This window comes from Diachasmimorpha longicaudata, chromosome 13 (assembly GCF_034640455.1).
Source record: "Diachasmimorpha longicaudata isolate KC_UGA_2023 chromosome 13, iyDiaLong2, whole genome shotgun sequence".
Lineage (NCBI taxonomy): Eukaryota > Metazoa > Arthropoda > Insecta > Hymenoptera > Braconidae > Diachasmimorpha > Diachasmimorpha longicaudata.
In genome coordinates this window covers 3454845-3474860 of record NC_087237.1, presented here as the reverse complement: position 1 = coordinate 3474860, position 20016 = coordinate 3454845, and the positions used below count along the sequence as shown (strand labels likewise).

Below are 20016 nucleotides of genomic sequence, written 5' to 3'. Positions count from 1 at the left end.
GGGATAATTTTTTCCTTTAGTTTTATCTAAACTACATTTGTAGGAAATTAAATTTCCTCGAAGATTGATAGTGTGGGCTTGTGGTAGGAGTGTAGTGTTCTGGACGAGTAGTCTGTCATAGATATTTCATTTTACAATTTTCCACGTAATTTTCATTTCTCCTGGTAACGAGAGACAGGTCACCGTACCCCCTTTTTATCACTTCGGTACTGAATTAATAGTGGGGAGCATATAAATCGAAGGATATCTTTACGAATTTCGGATCAGCTGCATCTCTAGCATTCAGAATTCGGTAATAAATAACATTGACAACTCACCCCTAATTGCAAACTCAACTAAACATACAAATTCCCAACATCCGAGTCTACAACAAATAACAAAGTTTCTTGAAATTTCTGTCTTCCCTGATAACAGGCCAGCTAACAGCCGAGAATCACCAACTTTCCATTCCCTCCCCGCGTCTTCTTGTTCCCAACCACTCGACAATGCCCACTTCCTTCTCATTTCCAGCTCCACCTAACCCAGACCTGTATTGTCTATTACTCCGGCCATTGGGATGTGTTATTAAAATAGTTACATGGCAGCATCATGCGACCTTCATAGTACACAATTTACTGTTCAACTAATTATTTCACGTAATCGCCCTTGTGGGGTTAATAAATGATTTACGACCTCGTCTTGGACACCGATCAATAAACCCAGGGGAGGGAGGTATATGGGTTGGGGATGAATAGTCCAGTGGATTATGATTACACGAGTATTAAAAGGGAATGCATTTGGGGCACGAAATGTTTAATAATTACTCCGGATTATTTGAATACTTTTCGAGGATTTTATTGGAGAAAATGTCAGCGGTGATTTCCAGGGATAACTTGTTCTCAGTGAGATTAAACTAAAAAATGAGAAAATTCGGGTTTTTGTAGTGAGTTTTTCATGATAGATTCTCATATCAAAGGTAATTATTGGAAATTATTAACATGATGAAAATTAGGGTACGCAGAATTAATTGAAGGGAGTGATTCCAGTCTCCATGAAAATTCATATAATTCCGAGGATATTATACCTCATAAATTGATAAAATATATTGTGATTAAATTGAAATTGAAAATCTTGATTGAGGTACGAGATTGTTCATTCTAAAATAAATGAAATAATTTTCACGATTGAAAAATTATCGAATAACTTTCCATCGAATTCGGAGAGATGATTTTTTAATTTAATCGTGAAACCAACCGAATATGACCATTGGGACTGAATAACTCTCCCTCGAAGGAGAGAAGACATATCAAAGGTAAGAAATATCCCAGTGATAAGATGGAAACTCGAGATGAAATCAATCACTCAAATACTTCTGTTAACGGGGCTAACCGCGGTAATTAAAATAATTGAACAATTCTCTCTAGCTCCACCGATGGTTTATTTCCCGAATGCCTGTGGAGAAATTCACATCGTTTCGTATACGAAATTGTTCGAATATTTTTAAACATTCATGGAGTGATTAGACCACTAGATCCGGGATAATCACTTTTCATTCGAGGATTAAGCGTTTATTTAAATGCGAAATCGTTGAAATGGAGGAGGTTAATTGTATATAATGGAGCAGAGGGATTTGAAGTGGTTTTTAAAAACATTATTAGTGAGATTTAACGGGCGATATGCCTGACATCAAAAAAACACTTCATTAGAGATAAATTTTAATCCAGCGGATGGATTGCGAGAAATACTAAATTGTTTTTCACTTGAAATGTTTTTAAAAAAAATGGGAAAGGCTTTCTATCGAAGCCTCGATTTCGAATAATAATTCAGCAATGTTATTGTCAATTTAATCTCACAATTCACCATGGCATTATATGCATTAAAAATGTACCTTCTGTTCTGTATTTCTCTAATGTTAAATAAAAATTGGTACGATCAACTCCACAATTGCTAATTATATTTAATCATTCTCTGGGCATTCTTGTAGTTTATCTCTAATTCTTCTTGGAGCTCGCCATATTGAATTAATTTAGATATTTCCAGAATTCATTAACAAACCCTCCCCCTGGATTTTAAACAATTTGAAAACATCCTCTACATCACGAAGTGGGGTGGACTCGTATGCGAGAAATTAGCAATGTTGCGAAGCGTTTAAAAGATAAAAGCAAACTTTTCCTATTAATAGCCGAGGGAAAACACTGGGATGGAAGGATGAGGGGGTTTGAAAGAGGATAAAGGAGGGTATAACATGTATACCCGAGGCTCGTTGAGAACAGTGCACGCGGACTGTTGTATAATACACACACACTCCAATAAAAACTCTTGCCCTCCGCTAGTACAATCATTTTCTAAAGAAAAAAAAAGTAACAACAAAGGGAGTAAATGTAAATGCAACAAAGTGATCTCCAAAAATGTTCATGCAAAGTAAAAATCCCAGAGTTGTAATTATTTCTTCATGAAGTTGAAGGTAATTAAAACTTTCTCGATGAAGAATTGCATTTAAAAAGTTATAATTATTACTGTGATAAATTTTCTTTCCACCATTAGCTTAATCAGTGTTTATTATAAAATAGAATGATAATGATTGCGAGTCACTGTATTCTCGTTTGACTATAATTTATTAAAATACAGTCAACATCAGAATTGAAGAGTCCAATGTGTCCAGTGATTCTTAAACTCAATCAAGTCACATGAACATCAAAACCAGCTGAATACGTCCCCCATAACTATCCAGCCCCCATATTAAAAAAGAAGATATCATTCGGGGGATTACCGAGAGCCCTCGTAATATCCACTTCTCCTCCCCCTTTCCACCCCGCGGAACAACAATAAAACTCGCCGGATACTCACCTAGAATCGATGAATCTATCGCAATCATCGACACAACAGTCCCCCTAGCTCTCGTCATTTTCCCGCGGGAGATTATTTTTTTAATATCTGGAAACTCTGGGGCAAGTATGCCACCGTGAAAACGTTATTACTCCGTTTGTTGATACGGCAGACTGCCAGAAAACCAAAGTAGGATTGAATTTAATTGAAAAAAACTGGGGAAAATCGGGGTTATTGACTCATTTGAATATCGCGGCGTGCATTCCACCTTTAACTCCATTCTTCACGGTAACATCCCACCCCCTTGTGTCACCCCACCACCCCGACACCTTACCCGTCACCTCCAGTGGAATATCGATAATATTTTTCCAGACGAATAATTTTATATCTCTGGTCCAACTTCGGGATATATTAGTCAGAATAATAATAATGAAGAATGAAGGATTGGAAGTTTCAGTGGAAGTTATCTTCCAATAGGTTTTCAAATTATTTGTCATATGAGGGATGATGGGGGAGAGTCTGCTAATGATTTCTGGAAGATATTCCAAAACCAGATATTTTTTATCCGACTAATCACAAATAATTCTCGCGTCGAGTTGACTGGGATTTTTTTTTGTTAGTCAAGGATCTCGTAAAAATCTTCAAAACAATTTACTAGATCACTAGAGAGGTCCTCCGAAGGGTCTTCGATGATTTTTCTGGATATTTAGGGAAAAAATTCTTCAGCAAAAAAATTTTTCCACGCGAAAAACTACATCAACTTCACTAATTTTTCCTGAGTAGTTCTCTGCACTCGATGCGTGTCCCGTCATTACGAAAATTCAAACCCTCTGTCACCCCTAGGACAATAAGGGGGATACTTAAGGGGACCAGTATTAAGGGAAGATCTGGCCGTCTCGCTACCAGTGAGACGGTCTGTTTCATGTCGCGCGCATTCACATAGTCTTGAATTGCCAGGAACTACTGTTTGCACTCACTAAATATAATAAACCTTCCTTACCTCGAGATCCTGGGGGCGCTTGCGATGTGGATGCGGATGTGTGTGAACAAGTTCTCATGTATCCTCAGGCGGCCCCTCCCACAACCCCGGCCCCTGTAACTTCACGTTGAATTTCCGGAGAAGCAAATCTCCTGATGGTAACCGCAGGACTGTATTTTCCCTGCCTACGTGAACCGAAGCGAATTGACGCAATAATTTCCCGGTTATTTTTTCTCCAGTTTAATTTTGGGATATTTTTTTTCACCGGTTGGTTTCACTCCGTCATAAATTTCAAGTAGTAGTACTCGCGCATGGGTCAGACGCGCACTGGGAGACCGCATTGTTTGTTGGAGGGGAGTACTGAAAACAAAGAGGATAAACCGACGGGGTTGGGACGATTATTCGCCGCTTAGTGGCTTCCGGAAACATGAAAGGGTATAGTTGCAACATGTTGGGTAATGCTACAAAAAATTGTTGTGGATTAATTGCAGGGGAAACGTCGAGGAGTTTTTTAAGGGCGGGGGTGATTTCTAAGTTTTTATTTACCGAAGATTGACGTTCAGAATAAATCCATCTTGAATACTTAAATTTACTGCTCATGATTCAGTCACTACTCTGCAGGGGTTGAACGGAAAAGTTCATATTGCAATTCTAATTCTATATTTTTTCTATGTGGATGAGAATAATTTACGAATGCATTCAATCAATTTCAATCACCTGAAAATAGCTGAATCATGGCAATAAAATTTTCGTCACTCCTTAAAAATTCTATCCCGACAATTCACAGAGCACTGCACCCCCACAACTGAATTTATCATCCCCGAGACCGCACAAGCCTCAAGTGAATATTTCATCAACTCCCCTTTCGCCCCATTCAATTTCCGTTTGTGTGATAAAAATTGAGTGAAAAATACGATTTGTATCCTGCGAATATCCTCATTGTGCGTTTACAAGTCTCTCCCGGAGGGAAAGAAACTCCGGGATATCTCGTGGAAAAATAATTTGAGGGAAAAAGCATTTTTTCCCCTTTCCCCGTGTGAAAGAGAACGGAAACTCACCTCATTGCCTCCCAGTACATACCCCTAGAACATCGTGAGCGCAGTCTTGTGGCAATTTTTTAAGCTGAAGAGAGGTACGTGCCGCGCACAGAAATACAGGATCGCACTGACGATGTGCCAGGGGTAGGTGAGAATAGCTTGGAAGAGAATATGGAAACTAAAAATCCAAGGGGTGAGAAAAAAAAATTGGAAATTATTGGGCTCAGGGGCTGGGGTTTTACCTCATGAACATAGGTACTTCCGGTTAACTGTAAGGGATCGATGTGACGAAAGGGTGAGACTGACCTCGCCACCGCAATGTTTTTTCCATTAGTCTTTGAACTGTCTCGATGGTGAGGCGAAATACTCTTTTCAACCCTACGAATAAATCCCCCACCCCTTCACCCCCTCCTGCGTTTTATTTGAAAGTAATTGCACGACGCGAGTACCCACTTTGTGGGGAGCTATTTGATTTTCCTTGATAGCCAGGAACATTGCGGTAATAATCGGTTCGTGGGAGAAAAAATTGCGCATGAGAGAAGAGCACGACATTTATTTTTATTTGTGAAGGAAATCGGTTTTCCAGTTGCAGAAGTTCATTAAAGTTTTTCCGATGTTTGATGATAGAATTCTGATAATATGACGAGTGTGGGAATTATGAGCGTAATAGAAATAAAAAGGGCTTGGGGAGGTCAGGAAGATACTAATGAAGATATCATCACGTGTCTGTGAATTGTCTTTCAGAAATTCAAAAAATATTTTAACGTTTTTTCCAAAATTTTCTCTCAAAAATCACCAGATTTTTAACACCTCAGAACACTTGTTTATACACCACCATAAAATCCATCGTCAGGATATAGAAAAACATTACGAGATTCACCGAAACGAGAGGAAACAAAGTGATATCTGTAAATTCAATATTGCCCCCTTTTCACCTACACCGACACACTCACATCCCGAGATATATTATTTCCCATCGTTCATAAATTTGTTTCGCTCACTTCACTTCGCGGTATATCGTACACACGCGTATTCACCTCACCGATCAGTATGGATTTCTTATCCCCCTTTCGAATGTAAGTTTATCGAATAACTTTCACCCTCTACGAAGCACGTCTGTGCTGACTCCCATCCACCTGCAATATATCCAATCGTCTGCTTTCATTCACCACACACTTTGCTCTCACGTATATCTCTTCATCTTCAGTTTCCTTTGACGGTGTCTTTTTTATCTTGAGCCGACATTCCATCGCAACATCACGCGCCTCGTAAAGAAGCAGATGAAACGAGATGATGACTTCCATTATCAAGTTGTGATTCGAAATCACCTTCTCATGATGACATCATCCCATTCTTCTTAATGCTCGTAAATTGGTGGAATGGCTTATTACATATTTAAAGTGCCAGCCTCTTGGCAGGACTTTGACCACTTGGTATGCAAATCGAATTGGAAGGGACGACAAAGCTCACTCCAATCAAATTGACAGACTATTTGGCGAAAACCCTAGGACGGCTCAGCATGAAAAATATATCTGATTTTTTATAGAAGATTTCATAGCGACCGAAAATCATTTTCTGAGGCAGTTTCCGCTGGACTGATCAGCGTTCGAAGCCCCCAAAAACCTTCATTTGTAAGGGGTTCTTTGCGTTATTCAAACAATTTAAAGGCTCACGCCGGACTGTGCGGTATAGCAGATACTCGTCAATAATTATCTATGGAGAGGGGAGACAATTTGGGCAGTTCTGTCGTGGGAGTATACACTTATTATCATTAAGGATATCGATTTTTCCCCACTAGACATTTCGATCAACAATTCATTGATAAAATATTTTAGTAATTGACGGCGTCAAACCTAATTAAGGTACCCAAAGAAAATGTCCCTCACAATAAACTTACACTTTTCAAATTCTATCCACTGTTTCGGCTTCTACTCAAATTCAAATCGAATGACTCAGCATTCTCCCGGAAAATTGACAACAAAACAATTGAAATCTGTCATGTGATATTCGTTGTATTGAACCCCTCACTCAGCAATTCAGTTCTCAAGATAGCAGAGTATATGTTTTATTCACCAGGGATGAGTTACCATTGGCTCTATAAATATAATAACGCCGTTCAATATCAATTGCTGGAAGCAAGGGAATTCTTCTTGGATATCACTTTAGTCTTCTTCACTCACTCGTCCTTTTTACTTCCTCGACCTTTTTCTACCTTTTTCCTCTTTTTCTCATTTTTCTTTTAAAGGAGAAAGTTCTGGCCAATGCACGGGGAACAATGGACGTCGAAGACATTCAATTTTTCATCGAGTCGCCAACTATATTACCAGAGTGTACGTAGGTGTGCACATACACGAGCCAAATACATATATACGTAGAGAGATCCATGTAGAAGTCGGCATTCAGCCCTTGGTACATGGATGCTTGCTATGTACCTACTTTTCTCATTCGTCTCTCGTTTCTCAGTCGCCAATACTCCCCACGACGATCCCCATAACCAGGAACCGGCTCTCGCAGATGGCTTGTAAATTCCTTTGATGACGTTAAAGACTAATGTATAATTCCAGTCATTTCATAGATGAGAGATTGCGATAATTACGTGTCAATGGATGAACTGACCTGGACAACTTTGTCCTCGAGATCGTATTTTCACAATAAACATAGAGCATCAATCTTCATTGCATCACCTTCGCTGGTCAATCACACCAAAAACTTCTGATAGCCCGTTCCTGACCGAAATCTCATACTGCACAAGTCCAAATCACAAGCGTTATCGAAATCCCTCGTTCCTCGTTCTCCTCCTGGAAGGATCGAGTGTTGGGAAGGATTCATCTCCTTCAAGAAGTTTCCTAGTTCCAGAGAGATTCAATAAAGAAGTGTAAAACAGTATTAACGGTACGCGTGAAATTGGTTGAGTCGATAATTCAACCGTTTTTCGATTACTTTGATAATTACAAGCATTTCATCAAATGCTCTTCATTATTGGCATCAATTTTCTCCAATATCCAACGTAAATTAGGCGGTTTAGTCAGTGAAAAAATTGAGGGCTAGTTCCTTGACGATTTTCACGGGGAAATTGTCGTGTTAATTCTAGTGAATATGGCGGCGCCGATTGAACGAGCGTTAAGTATTGAGCCTTATCTAAAAGCTTAATCCGCGAAATCAAATTGAGTTACTGCAACTTTGAGACGAAATTACTTCGTAGAAAGTAAGACTTCGAAAGCAGTAAATTGAACCGTCTACGCGAGACAACTGTGAATACAATCCAAACTCTTTTCGGAGCCCTGAATTGTGTTTTAATTTCGTTAACTATTTTCCCGAAGAACTGTGAATACAATCCAGACTCTCTCTTCAAGTTATCCAGTCGAACTTTTGAAATATAGAATTGTTTAAATTGTTCAACAAACTCGAATAGCGAAAATGTGGAATCTAAAATAAACTTCTCTCGGATTCAGTAAATCAATCCTGTGATTTACAGTTAATGAGTTGGTGTTGATTCAAGAGGAATATCCATATTCCTAGAATATTATGGAATGAATAATCCTTAGTTTACTACTGAAGCCTCTAACACATTGAAAATTGAATCAATACTGAAATAGTGTACACTCTAAAATCTCGAGATAACATGATAAACGTGTAGAAGAATCGCAAAGGCTTTGATCTGCTCGTAGAATTTTTTTCTCATGATCAAAGTTCAAAGTCTGAGAGCATTCCACCGTTGTCAGACATCAGACGTATTCGTACTACTTCTCCAATCGTCCCTTCCTCCTTATTACGGACCACTGTATCCGTCTTAATCGCGACAAAACGCTTCATTTCTCCGTTTGCAGAATTTCTGGTTTTCCCATTGACAAATCCTCTCAGCAAATTTCTTCATTGATCTTATCGTCTTTGATGTATGGATGCAGGCAACGTGCAGATCGATCACCCGGATTTTTGGAGATTGCCGGGCGCGGAGAATATTTGCTCCGGGAAGGCGGGTGGGCATTAAATGGGCTAAAAAATACGCTCGAGGAGACTGAAGTGGTCTTGGGTATTTCGAGTGAGTTAGAGAAGTGCTGGGATAGACCGAGGTTGCAGGGAAAAAATTCATCTCGATACCGAAGGCACTCTTCGTTGTTTACTTTAACATCTGTTGGCGATCCAACGTCAAGACCATTACTACTAATTATATTGGAATTCGACGGAAGTATCCACTCTTGAAATGTGGACAGGATGAAATTTCGATGAAGGTACTTGTCAGAAGAACTGTTTCAGTTCGATCGATAGGGCCATCAATTCCTCCCTTGGAATCTCACATTGACATTAAATATGACCGAGAAATAGTTGATATGATAATTTGGAGCCGCCACCATCGAACTTAAAAACCTCAATTCCCAAATTCGACTGGAAAACTGACTGTCACAATCTACCAATTGATCATTCAAGCATTCGCCACCCCAATTTCACAACCTCCATGTTTCACACATCATGAAATTCCCCCATTAACACTGTAAATACACACGTGTAAAAGCGAACGTCACACAAACTGAAAACGTGCTCCAAGCGGAAACTCTTCATTATCCGCAAACAATTGTATCCAGTCTGTGCTGGTAAACTATCACCAAGAGGATTACAAAAGTTCCCGTGAATCACGTAAAAGCCCCCCAACAACAAAAGCTCATGTTTATTTATCAAGTGGTATTTATAATTGTGTGTTTATTCTGTTCCAGGTAAGGATCAAAATTTCGCCAGTAATAATCAGGGTGAGTTTTTTCAAATTCTAACACATAATCCATTATTCACTGTAAAAATAAAGCCCCCACAGTACCGTCACTGTTATTTATCATTCATAATCAATCAGATGCAATCATCAAGGACGTGGGAAAATACTTTTTACAGTGAATGACAAATCGTCTGCATGTCTATTGACTTCTGAATATTTTCTATGAAATAACCAACGCGAAGACACTAACGAGCTGTCCCTCTGTGATTGGATTTCGATGACAAGTGCATCGACAATTTCTTTTGTTGACGTAATTGACAATCAATTAACGAACTCATTCAATCATACCCGACTCAGTTAACTTTATCGAGAAAGACTCAATCTTGAGAGCTAGTATCCGCGATACGATCAGTTCGATAGTAAAAGGTAGAGAGAATCGGAGGGTGAGAGTACAGGAAAAAAAAGAGAGGGAGGAAAACTCGGAGGAATCGTGGGGAGTGTGAACGGGTGGGAGTTGAAGGGGATGAGAGTAGATAAGAGCGGCGAATTGCAAGCAATCCGACTGATTAGGCTCCGCAGGTGTAATCCCGGCGGCACGTTCCTCTGTATCCATGATACTTGCCGTAGATGGGGACCAAAAAAAGGGAGTCCATTTATATATAAAGAAGGTAACTGAGGAAATCAGTCGTGTCGATGGGGGACGATGGGAAAAAGTGTGAAGGTTGAAATGAGTCTGACACTGAGGGGTAGGGATGAGTTCCCGGGAATTCAGTGATTGTTCGAATGTGCCGCTGGATATGTGAGAGACTTACAGTTGAATTTTTACATTTGAGGATGATCTCATCCAACGAAACCAACTAATTGTGAAGTGTGAGTAGATGAGGTCCTTGTTCTGCCAGACAACAGTGAGTCGGCTCATAATTCCGGTCAAATATCCAAACCCCGTGATATAATATTCCGCGGATGATGTCGATAAAACTCATTCCTCAGCCAAAAAATATTCTCATCTCCATATGCCATTTTAGTTAATTAACACTTTCCCCATCCCCGTCATAATGATATCCAACAGCGCTCTTAATGTACTTCCGTTAATTAATGAAAGCAGAATTCAGATGCCGTCCAGTCATATCTCTCCCCATTTCATTCTCGCTTCTACACTCCAGTTTTGCGTAATAAAAGTAGAGTTGGACTGACAGAAAAAAAAATACCGAACAAAAAGGATGAAATAAAGTGCTGGCAACTCTTGCATTTGCTTCCGCGTAAAATTGTCTTGGTCCCTTTATTCTGTTTCTCTCGTTCTTTTTGTTTTGTTCCAAAAGCAATGCATTTAAATTATTTATAATGGGACTGCTTTTTCAATCTACATTGCAAAACGATGTGCCCTCTCTCTCACTGGCTATTTCTCCATCTGGTGGAAGGGGGAAAGTACAGGAATCACGATTTCAAATCGTTGAGAGTGGATTCTACGAGTCCATGTACTGAAACTGGGATTAACTCTTTGCGAATAATACAATATCATGAAGAAAGGGGTGAGATACAAATACAAGTATTTCTCTATGAATCTAGTGATTTGTCTTTCCGGAAAAAATCCTCCGCATCACAAACTTCATGAGCCACCATAAAAAAAGGAAACCAGACGAGAAAAACAAACTATAAAGTAAAACCAGGAAATTTAATGAACGAAAAAAAAAATCAAGAATAGGAACCTGATCTAGTCACGGAAAATGTCAAATGACGGGAAATGCAAATAACTAAATTGCGTAAATTAATGAGCCAATCCAAATATTTAATAACAAAGTTGAAAGAAGAGAGAAAAAATGTGGACAAAAATTTTCCTGAAGAGATTTCTTTGGAGGAAAAATTTTCCCTGAGACATTTTCTTCGGGAAATGTTGATCGGGAAAATACGATCCGGCTATCCTTGTCCATTATTGAAATACTCGGCGGAGTTACGTGTGTGAGTCAAGAGCACACAGTGATTATTTGCTTTCCGTTAATTCATCCCATCTTTTCTTTTTTCTCTCTCCTTTCACGGGCTCCAGCGAAAGGAATCAATTAGTGGGAATCAATTAGCTCGCCATGGCATTTCCCACCTGACCGGCGGGAACATTGGTCCACCATACTCGACATATTGACAGATGGAAAAATAAAATGTCGGAGAAAAAAAAAGTATACGTGACTTGCACGTTTTTTCTCAGCTATCGGACATAGATGTCACGGAAATCGACAAGTTACTCTATTTCAGTCACATGTGGAATTTTATTTCATTATTTTTTTATTGCGTCAATGTTGGTGGAAGCGGCAATGCGATTCCTGACGGTCGGTTTGACAGAATATTTATTGCCATTTTTTATTCATGGCATATGCTTCACATTTATATTAACTGATTGATTACACGATAACGGGGAAAGGGAGTTATGTGTGTAAACAGATGGAATTTTTAATTAAATGGAATAATCGATTGGGGGCCAGAATGTTTATAATAATCTCGATCGTTTATGGCACAACATTTTTCTGATATTTCTCGCTGATTTTTCCCCACCGACTCATCATTTAACAATTTAACATCAATTTAAACTACCCCCGAAACAAATTCCCATGAAATTAATTCGCCAGCTTTCGCTGACATTAATTTTCGCAAGAAATTCAATGAAAATTATCCATAAACGAGGAAAAAAGGAAATTTTCCTGTGAACAAAGTTTCCGCTGACAGATTCACTCCGCTAACTATCCCTCCGACTGAAGCTCTTGCAGTCGGAAAACTTGATTCGAGCTAATCGACTCGTGGCTCGAATGAATTCCCGCTACCCCGCCCTTTTCTGCCATTTAATTCGATTCGTCACTGACAATCAAGTCTACCTCTCGCCCTGGCCCTCCCTTTTTCGTGAGGTCTGGCTAGTTTACTCACCCCCCTCACCCGTCCCATCCCCCTCCTGGTACAGTTTCGAGTTTTCAAATATATATGTATACTCTCGGTGGTGAAATGGTCACCGGTGCTACAGTCGACCGACGCTTGAAAATTATTCAAACTCACCGTCAGGGGGTGCCATGTCTCCCACGATTTTCCTGATGAATTCGATTAATGCCAACGGTTTATTTTGTTTTCCGTGAGTGCTACGTCCACACTCTCGTGTGACGGTGCCATTATGCTGTATTCAATTAATTCATGAAATTTTCCCCGGATAAGACAAAGTTTACATTTGGGAGTAATGAGTGTTTCATACCCATTAGTTGATTGTGGTGTTAAGGATTCATGGGGGAGAGAAATATTCTGTCATTGGGAGTTGTTATAGGGTTTTTATGCAGAGATAAAGGTTTATGTTGTTGGGTAGTATCATTTCATCATTCTGCTGGTTTATGGGGGCACATTCCCTTTCATTGATTCATTAAAACGGAAAAAAAGTTGAATCCGGTACTTTTTATGCTTCAAAATTATATATTATATATTATATAGATTATTTAGGGCTCCGGGTTATTCACACGCGTGTTGTTTTCTAGCTTCTAGCCCCGGAAAAATTCTGAAATTTGTTTTCTCCGTTTACCTGCGCTCATGCTACATCTCCAAGAAATATCCCATCTCCTTGGAACTCCTCCTGTAGCGATGCATATTTCAATCTTAGAACGGTTTCATGGTAAATGTAAATGCCACTGAATGGGAAAAATAATGTTGTGATCGTGCTGCCAAAGCGAGCTGCCTTCTCCGTGTACCAACATCACAAAATAAGTAATCTGGGGGAGTACACTGCGAAAGAGATGGAGATGAAGAGCTCGATACTTGTTACGCGAATAAGGAGAAATCGATATTCAATGGGCTCTAGTCTTTTTATTCCGTCGATATTCACTGCCGCTGGGCTTTTCACGGAAAATTCACTCGTGACAGCGTGATTACATCACGGAGTATTGATAAATTTTGCAATATCCCCACTCGATATTACAGATGAGTTTGAAATAATGATAAAATTCAATCCGCTAGATACGGAAATCTGATATTTTTTCTCGTTACAATGGGCTACGATTTTTATTGAATGAAAAAAATTATTCTGGTTTATCTGCACTGGTGATGGGGTTTTTGAACCCAGTTCATTCTGGGGAGGAATTTAAAACGGATGGTACTATTGGAGGATTTGAATGGTTTACTTCCATCATTCAAATTTTTAGCCCATCGCAAACGGAGAAAATAATTGCCGAATTTTTCTCTATTAAAAAAAAATGTGGAGCGTTTTTTGTTATCGATCATCACAATTTTTTATATTGAAAAAATTAACGATATAAGGTAACTGATGGTCCAGAAGAATTCATTCTTTTTTTCCATCCGAAGAGAAATTAATGGAAAAAATCCAGTGCGAAGCGAGAGTTGAATAAACCCGAGAATGAAACAGTGAGGAAGAGAAATCGTGACATTTTCACGAGAAACGCCATCAGAGAAGCGATTCCTCCTAATCCAGCGTCTCTCACGACGGGCATTGACTTACGGTTAATTTTCCAGTAAATAAACGCCCCGACGGTTGCATACAACCGTGGAACACGACGCTAGCCCTCCAAGAATCGATAGTCCATTATACTGACTTAAGTTACTCGATTTATATGTACGCCATCTTCTGTCGTACGTCTCCCTCCCCCCCTTTTCCGCGGCGCGAGTTCGCTGCGTTGTGAATTTCAAAGAACGTCAGAGATTCCATACCACCATTTTGGGTATTGATCCGGGTATCGTCTGTGTTATGGTTTAATTACATTTACATTTTTGTCATTTCTCGATATTGAATTATTCTATTGTCGGGAATTCAGAGGCTGACGTGTAGTAATTGGCGTTTTCCGTCGATATCAGAAATATTGAGAGGATTAAAAGTCCACGGAGAAACATTTTTGATAAGCCCTCTATCGACAGGGTAAGAATTACTTTACCGACGGGGTACAATCTGGAACTGGCAAATTTTTCGAGATAATTTAGTTAAAAAATATAGCGGATACGTAATTTTTATTGAATATTTCTCTTCATGTGACAGCATCATTCGGTTGATGTTAAATATAGGGAAAGTCGTTCTTTCAAATGTCGTTGCAAATTGTTTTAAAACGGTGTGATAAAGTCATCCACCTCCTCTTCGAAATGTCAAATTGCCGCAGGAGAAAGCGGACGAAAGCGCGATAAACCGGAAACGTCATAGAATTATGAATAAAAATGGGATTATCGTGGTACACCATCCACTCCAAACGATAATTTCCCGAGTAAATGCACCCTGTCTCACAGCAGAGTTGCGATATTGAATGAATAAGCGGAAAATGAGATGGAACAAAGGAAACGAGTTAACAAGCAACAGAAGAAGACTTCTCTCTGAGCGCACTTTGCCATAGGGAATTTTATCGCAAAACTTTCACCAACCTCAAAGATTATGTCTGTGTGTGGGGGAGACGGGATGAGTCTATGCATGTCGTAGAAGAAACAGTGGAGAATTTCAATTATGAAATGGAAGCCCGCTATTCCATACCGGAAACACTGGAATATTGTTCTGTTTTGGAGAGAATGCGATGCAATTGTGATCATTGAATTTTCTCCTCGTGGCAATATGAAGCTGCGTAACACTACTGATGGGACAAGTTGTACCTTACCCCATGGAGACTCGTTCCATTTGATCTGCCAGGAAGGAATAACCATAGCCATGGACACGGCTCAAAGGAGCTCGCAAAAAGGAGGTCATTTAATTCAAGGGAAGTTGTCTAAAAATACGGAATTTCCTTCACCAGGTCGTTATCCAGGGGATTAATCAACAACTGATTTGGATCCGGTCAATCTGACTAGGACTACCCATTACCCCAAATGGCCGCTGAACAGCGATCGCTTTACCGTCAAATATTGACAAATAACAGTCCATAACGTTCGAAAGCTGCAGGACCACAAATAAGTTTGTTAAAGGGAATTCAACTATTAAACGAATGCCCGAATTCATTGGAAATTGGATTCAACCGGTTTGTCAGTTCAGCTATTTGCCCCGAATGTTTCGACTATTTATCTCGATACGTTCGCCTTTTTGTTGCGGACGCCACGTCATTCCGCCCCTGGCCAGGAGCGTTTGGCGTTCGTGTCATAACTAATGCTGACTTGGTACATTATACAGTGAGGATGGAGTTATAAAGGCCGACCAGCCAAATACGAAATTCAAGGTTCATTGAAAGTACCGGGGATGTGGGTGTGTGATGTGTACTTTTCGAATTTACATAGTGAGGACGGCCCTTGTTGAATCAGACCGGTGTAAGTTGGAGTTTGGCGAAAGGTGGAGTTGTGGAGTTTGAAGCAATCAGGTGGGTTTTGATGATATTTAATCGGGGGGATTTAATTATTTCGATGTCAAGTTATAATTCCCGACGTTTGACAAATGAAAATTCAATATTTTCTCGTCGATACTTCGCTCCTAAATTACCGAAATTGTCGGGTAAATTCTTGCGACTTATTTTCTTTCCATATGGCTCTACCCTAGTGGTCTATATTTCACGTTAAGAATGTTCATATTCCCACAGTAAAAAATTATTTTATTTTCTCCTCGTGTAATGATCCGAAGATCGTAAATAGCGCTTGACACACACAGGTGGCAACAGTCATACAGATAAATCATGTCCAGTATTCGCCAGTTGACTTTTGCGAGGTCACGATGGAATCTATATGGAAATAATTTCTAGGTGATGCCAGTTGGATTTACGAGTACGCCTGGCATCTCCGTAAAGTGACGTCCGTGAACACTGTATCGGTATCAACCGTACACCGATGAGCCCTTACCCCTCGTTCCTTGAAATTCTGTCACGCGAGATTGAACGACGGGATTTCCTCTTCACACCAGCTGTTTGTCACTTGACTTTCATTAGCCGTTAATGCCCTTTTCCTGCTCCCATTTCTATTTTATGAAGTTCGAGTGTATGAAGCTGGAGGGATAATTTTTTCGGGGTACACTGGGTAATTGCATAATGAAGATAGTTTTCCAATGGAAAAGTACGAACAGTTTCGACTCAACGGAGCTGAATTGTTTTTGTTTATCGCAGATCTCTACTTTTTTCGAACCACATGGGCGATCGTAATGGTCCGTTCGTGTCACCACAAAATTTTCAATCTTCCACTCCCAATTTTCGTTCATTAGCGGTGCGTAATTGCATGCGGAAGGCAACAAAACGAAAAATTCCGGTGGAGTATTTTCCATTTGTGAAGTGCTCCATGATTGCTGCTGAATTTTTCAGTCAGTTCGACCGATTTTCACCGGTAGAGTTGATCTAAATGTTATGTATGAATTCCTGAAGGGAATCGGGTCGAAATGTCGCTAAATTAACCGTTATAGGAAAATTATCGCCGTTACTATCCACGAAAATCGTCCACGAGATGAATAAAAAAATCCATCAGAAATCACATCGTCTTGGAAACTTTTTTTTCTTATATTGCAAAACTAAATTCTTCTATCAACGCACGAAGTGTTGAACTCGAAAAACGTTTCTTTTCTTCTAAATCGCTGACCTCAGTCAAAACCTCATCCGAATGATTTAGCACTCGTCTTATCTGCCGGAATGCGAGTCTTGAAGGAAAATCGAGTTTTCAATTTCACCCCCGGCACACGCGCCTCCACCTCCCCCTCCTCTTCTCACCCCCTCCGCCCTGAATTGTGCCCCGAGAATTTCAAGTAGTTCTGCAAATTCGCATTCACCACTCGTACATATCCACATAGAATGGATATATAAATGTGTGTATGGATGTAGATGCTCGTGGTTCTGTATATCCGTGTACTAAAGATGACGTACAGTGGTGGCTACCCAGTTACCAGAAACGAAAATCCACCGGACGACGGTGGAGAGGCGGTGCAGCCCCGGCGTGGTGTTGTTCGCGTTTGTACATCGAACTTGTGAAATCGAATTTGCATGGGACAAGGACCTCTCTGGTACGGGTCTTGTGTACTTGTATTCAGTAAAGTTGCTTGATAAATGTCTCAGGAGTTCTCGGTTACCAAAATTTTGCATTACGCGGAATGAATGTTGTTGTGAATTACCAGGATTCGAGAGACATTATTCCCGCGACGCGAAATGTTCCGTAAAAATTCCGGAACTGGCGGTTCACTCACCGATTACGGAATCGATTGGGAAATTTTAGACGACGGTATCGTAATTTTCACAGTCGATACAGCCAAAAATTACGAAATTTTCAGGAATAATTTCGTGGCATTTCCGTCAAATTCCCGACAATCGTATTTCACTCCAGAATCCTGGAAACGATGCGTAATTTTTCCTGAATATTTCTCCAGATTAATCCGGATTTTGTACCGGAAATTTAATCAATTCCAATTCCGATCGATTAGAGTGCAGTATTTGAGATGACGTGGTACCATAGCTATCTCACTCCGTTAGCCCGGGACTTTAAAAACTCCCGGTACTCATCCCTTAAATATTCATTACAACTCAGCCACAATCTCGGAGGGTTGTATAGCCCCTCGTAGCCGCCTCCCCCTCCAGGCCCCGATACAGTGGCTTTAAGTAAGACCGTAGCACCCAGTGTGCATGGATAACAGGGGATAAGGGCTGATAACAGGAATGCTCTCATCGACCGAGAGATGAGTTCTGTTCGGGAAATGGGCTAGCCGCAGTATTTGGAGTAATGGGGCATAAAAGAATTCATTGCGTCGACGTAAATTTTCTTTTTTACGAACAACATCTTTGACATTTTATGGGTTAACCGTCGGATGAATGTCGTTTTGACAACAAAACATTTCATTTTTAACGGCAAATAACATTGAACCAAATTATGCTGACAAGCCAACACCGTCAGCTCCTTCTCTGAGTTACCCTTTGTCTTCCCGCTAATAGTATTCAATAATGATGTGGCTTTACTCGTCCCATTGAAACATAAATTTCAGGGAAATAGAATGGAATATACATGTTGAGTCTTGGGAAGTAGCAAGTCCTCTCTGGTACAGCAAAGAGGGCCCTTGAAACTCAACACTCGACTGCAACCCCTAGCTTGTGGTTTCCTGCGCTCAGAAGTGGTGACTGCAGTCAGGCACGTATCTTCTCGTTCGCCTCTATTTTTTTTTTCTGGGATATAAGTGCACCCTCCCAGTCACCTCCCGGCGTACAAATATTGACTATCCTGTGTAGTTCGCAGACGCTTTTTTCGTCATCTTTCTCCGTATTTTTAATGACGAAAGACTGTTTGCTGTACTTACGCACGTCTGAACTTGCTTTTCTCACATGATTGTCATGTCGCCATTTTTTTAATGGACTTTCTTTCCACGAACCGCCAGCTGAAATCTTCGCTGCTACACGGAAAAACATTTTGGATAAAAATTACACCTCTAGAGGGTGAAATGTGGAACGAAATGACAATCATCCACTTTTTAGGTGAAATTTTGTTCGATAAATTCGACTTGGGAGGCTAATCTTTGTGATAAAACCAACCTTCGTCTCTCGTTTGGTCCCCCAGAGATCCAATTTTCACCTAAAATTTATTTTCGTGTACCAATTCATTTATATTTTTGCTTGTTAACGAATTTCGATTCGATTTTATCATCCCCGTGACATCGTTTTTATTGGGGCATTTTTTCGAAAAATATTCAGCTCATTTTTTCACCAACGCAATACCCCTCGGAAGGGAAAAATATTTATCTTCAATTCCCCCGTTTTCGAAGACCAAAATCAGAATATTGGAGGGAGGATAATCGGCTTGAAGGATTGTAAAGCAATTAAATCCTCTATATAGCGGATTCACAATACGCAAATAGTTTTTTTCAACGAAAAATATTTGGCTTTTCCACCACGACAGATTATCGAGCGCCACAGCCATGTGGTTATTCACTAACTATACATTCTTCTCAACCGACACCTCCATGCATTTCATCGATTTTATCCTCGGGCTGAGAGAACAGCGTTATTTTCAATCTCAACTTGCTAGCAACAGCAGAAAACATAAATAACGATTGGAAATTTCTATCTGAACAATTCACTGCTTCTGATCCTCTGAGTATGCTCATGGCGATCACGTATTTTAAAGTTAGTTCGGTAAAAGTTTTCTTCGTACAAAATGGCGTCTGATCGCATGATTTTGAGAATGTGAATAGCATTGGAATATAACTGAACAATTAACGAGAATAGACGAGCGATTGAAACATCAAGACCCCCGAGTTCTTTATGAATACTGAGCAGAACAAACCATCAAAGATGATCGTTATCCATTTATAATTATTCCAATTGGATAAAGACTACTCTCCAGCGGATCGAGTCTCTTTATCATCTGAAATTGGGTCAACAGCTCGTGATGGAGTCCCCTGTGAACCAGAAATGTCAATTAAAACATATTGAAACATATCCTTGACTGGAGATGGTGAATCACTCAACGGTGACCTTTCGATGGATTTAATCTGGCAAAGCCAGTGAATATCAACGGTAACTCTCAACCTAAATGTTCACAGCACGTGATGCATTGCTGTGTGTACTGCTGTATCTCTCAAAATCTCCGGGTAATCCACTTCTGAGCCG

The 20016-nt window shown here is 40.0% G+C and overlaps 1 protein-coding gene across 18 annotated transcripts in view; it reads left to right on the top strand.

The window, feature by feature from the left end:
• The window catches only part of LOC135168413 (agrin-like), a 256515-nt gene that overhangs the window by 152192 nt on the left and 84307 nt on the right, over window positions 1-20016 (top strand). For 14 of the 18 annotated variants that reach the window (XM_064132568.1, XM_064132558.1, XM_064132556.1 and 11 more), the window contains one exon: window positions 9531-9563. The exons of the other annotated variants lie outside the window; for them this stretch is intronic. In XM_064132568.1, coding sequence (XP_063988638.1) covers window positions 9531-9563 — 33 coding nt within the window. The remainder of the gene's footprint in view (window positions 1-9530; window positions 9564-20016) is intronic. 18 annotated transcript variants of the gene reach the window in all.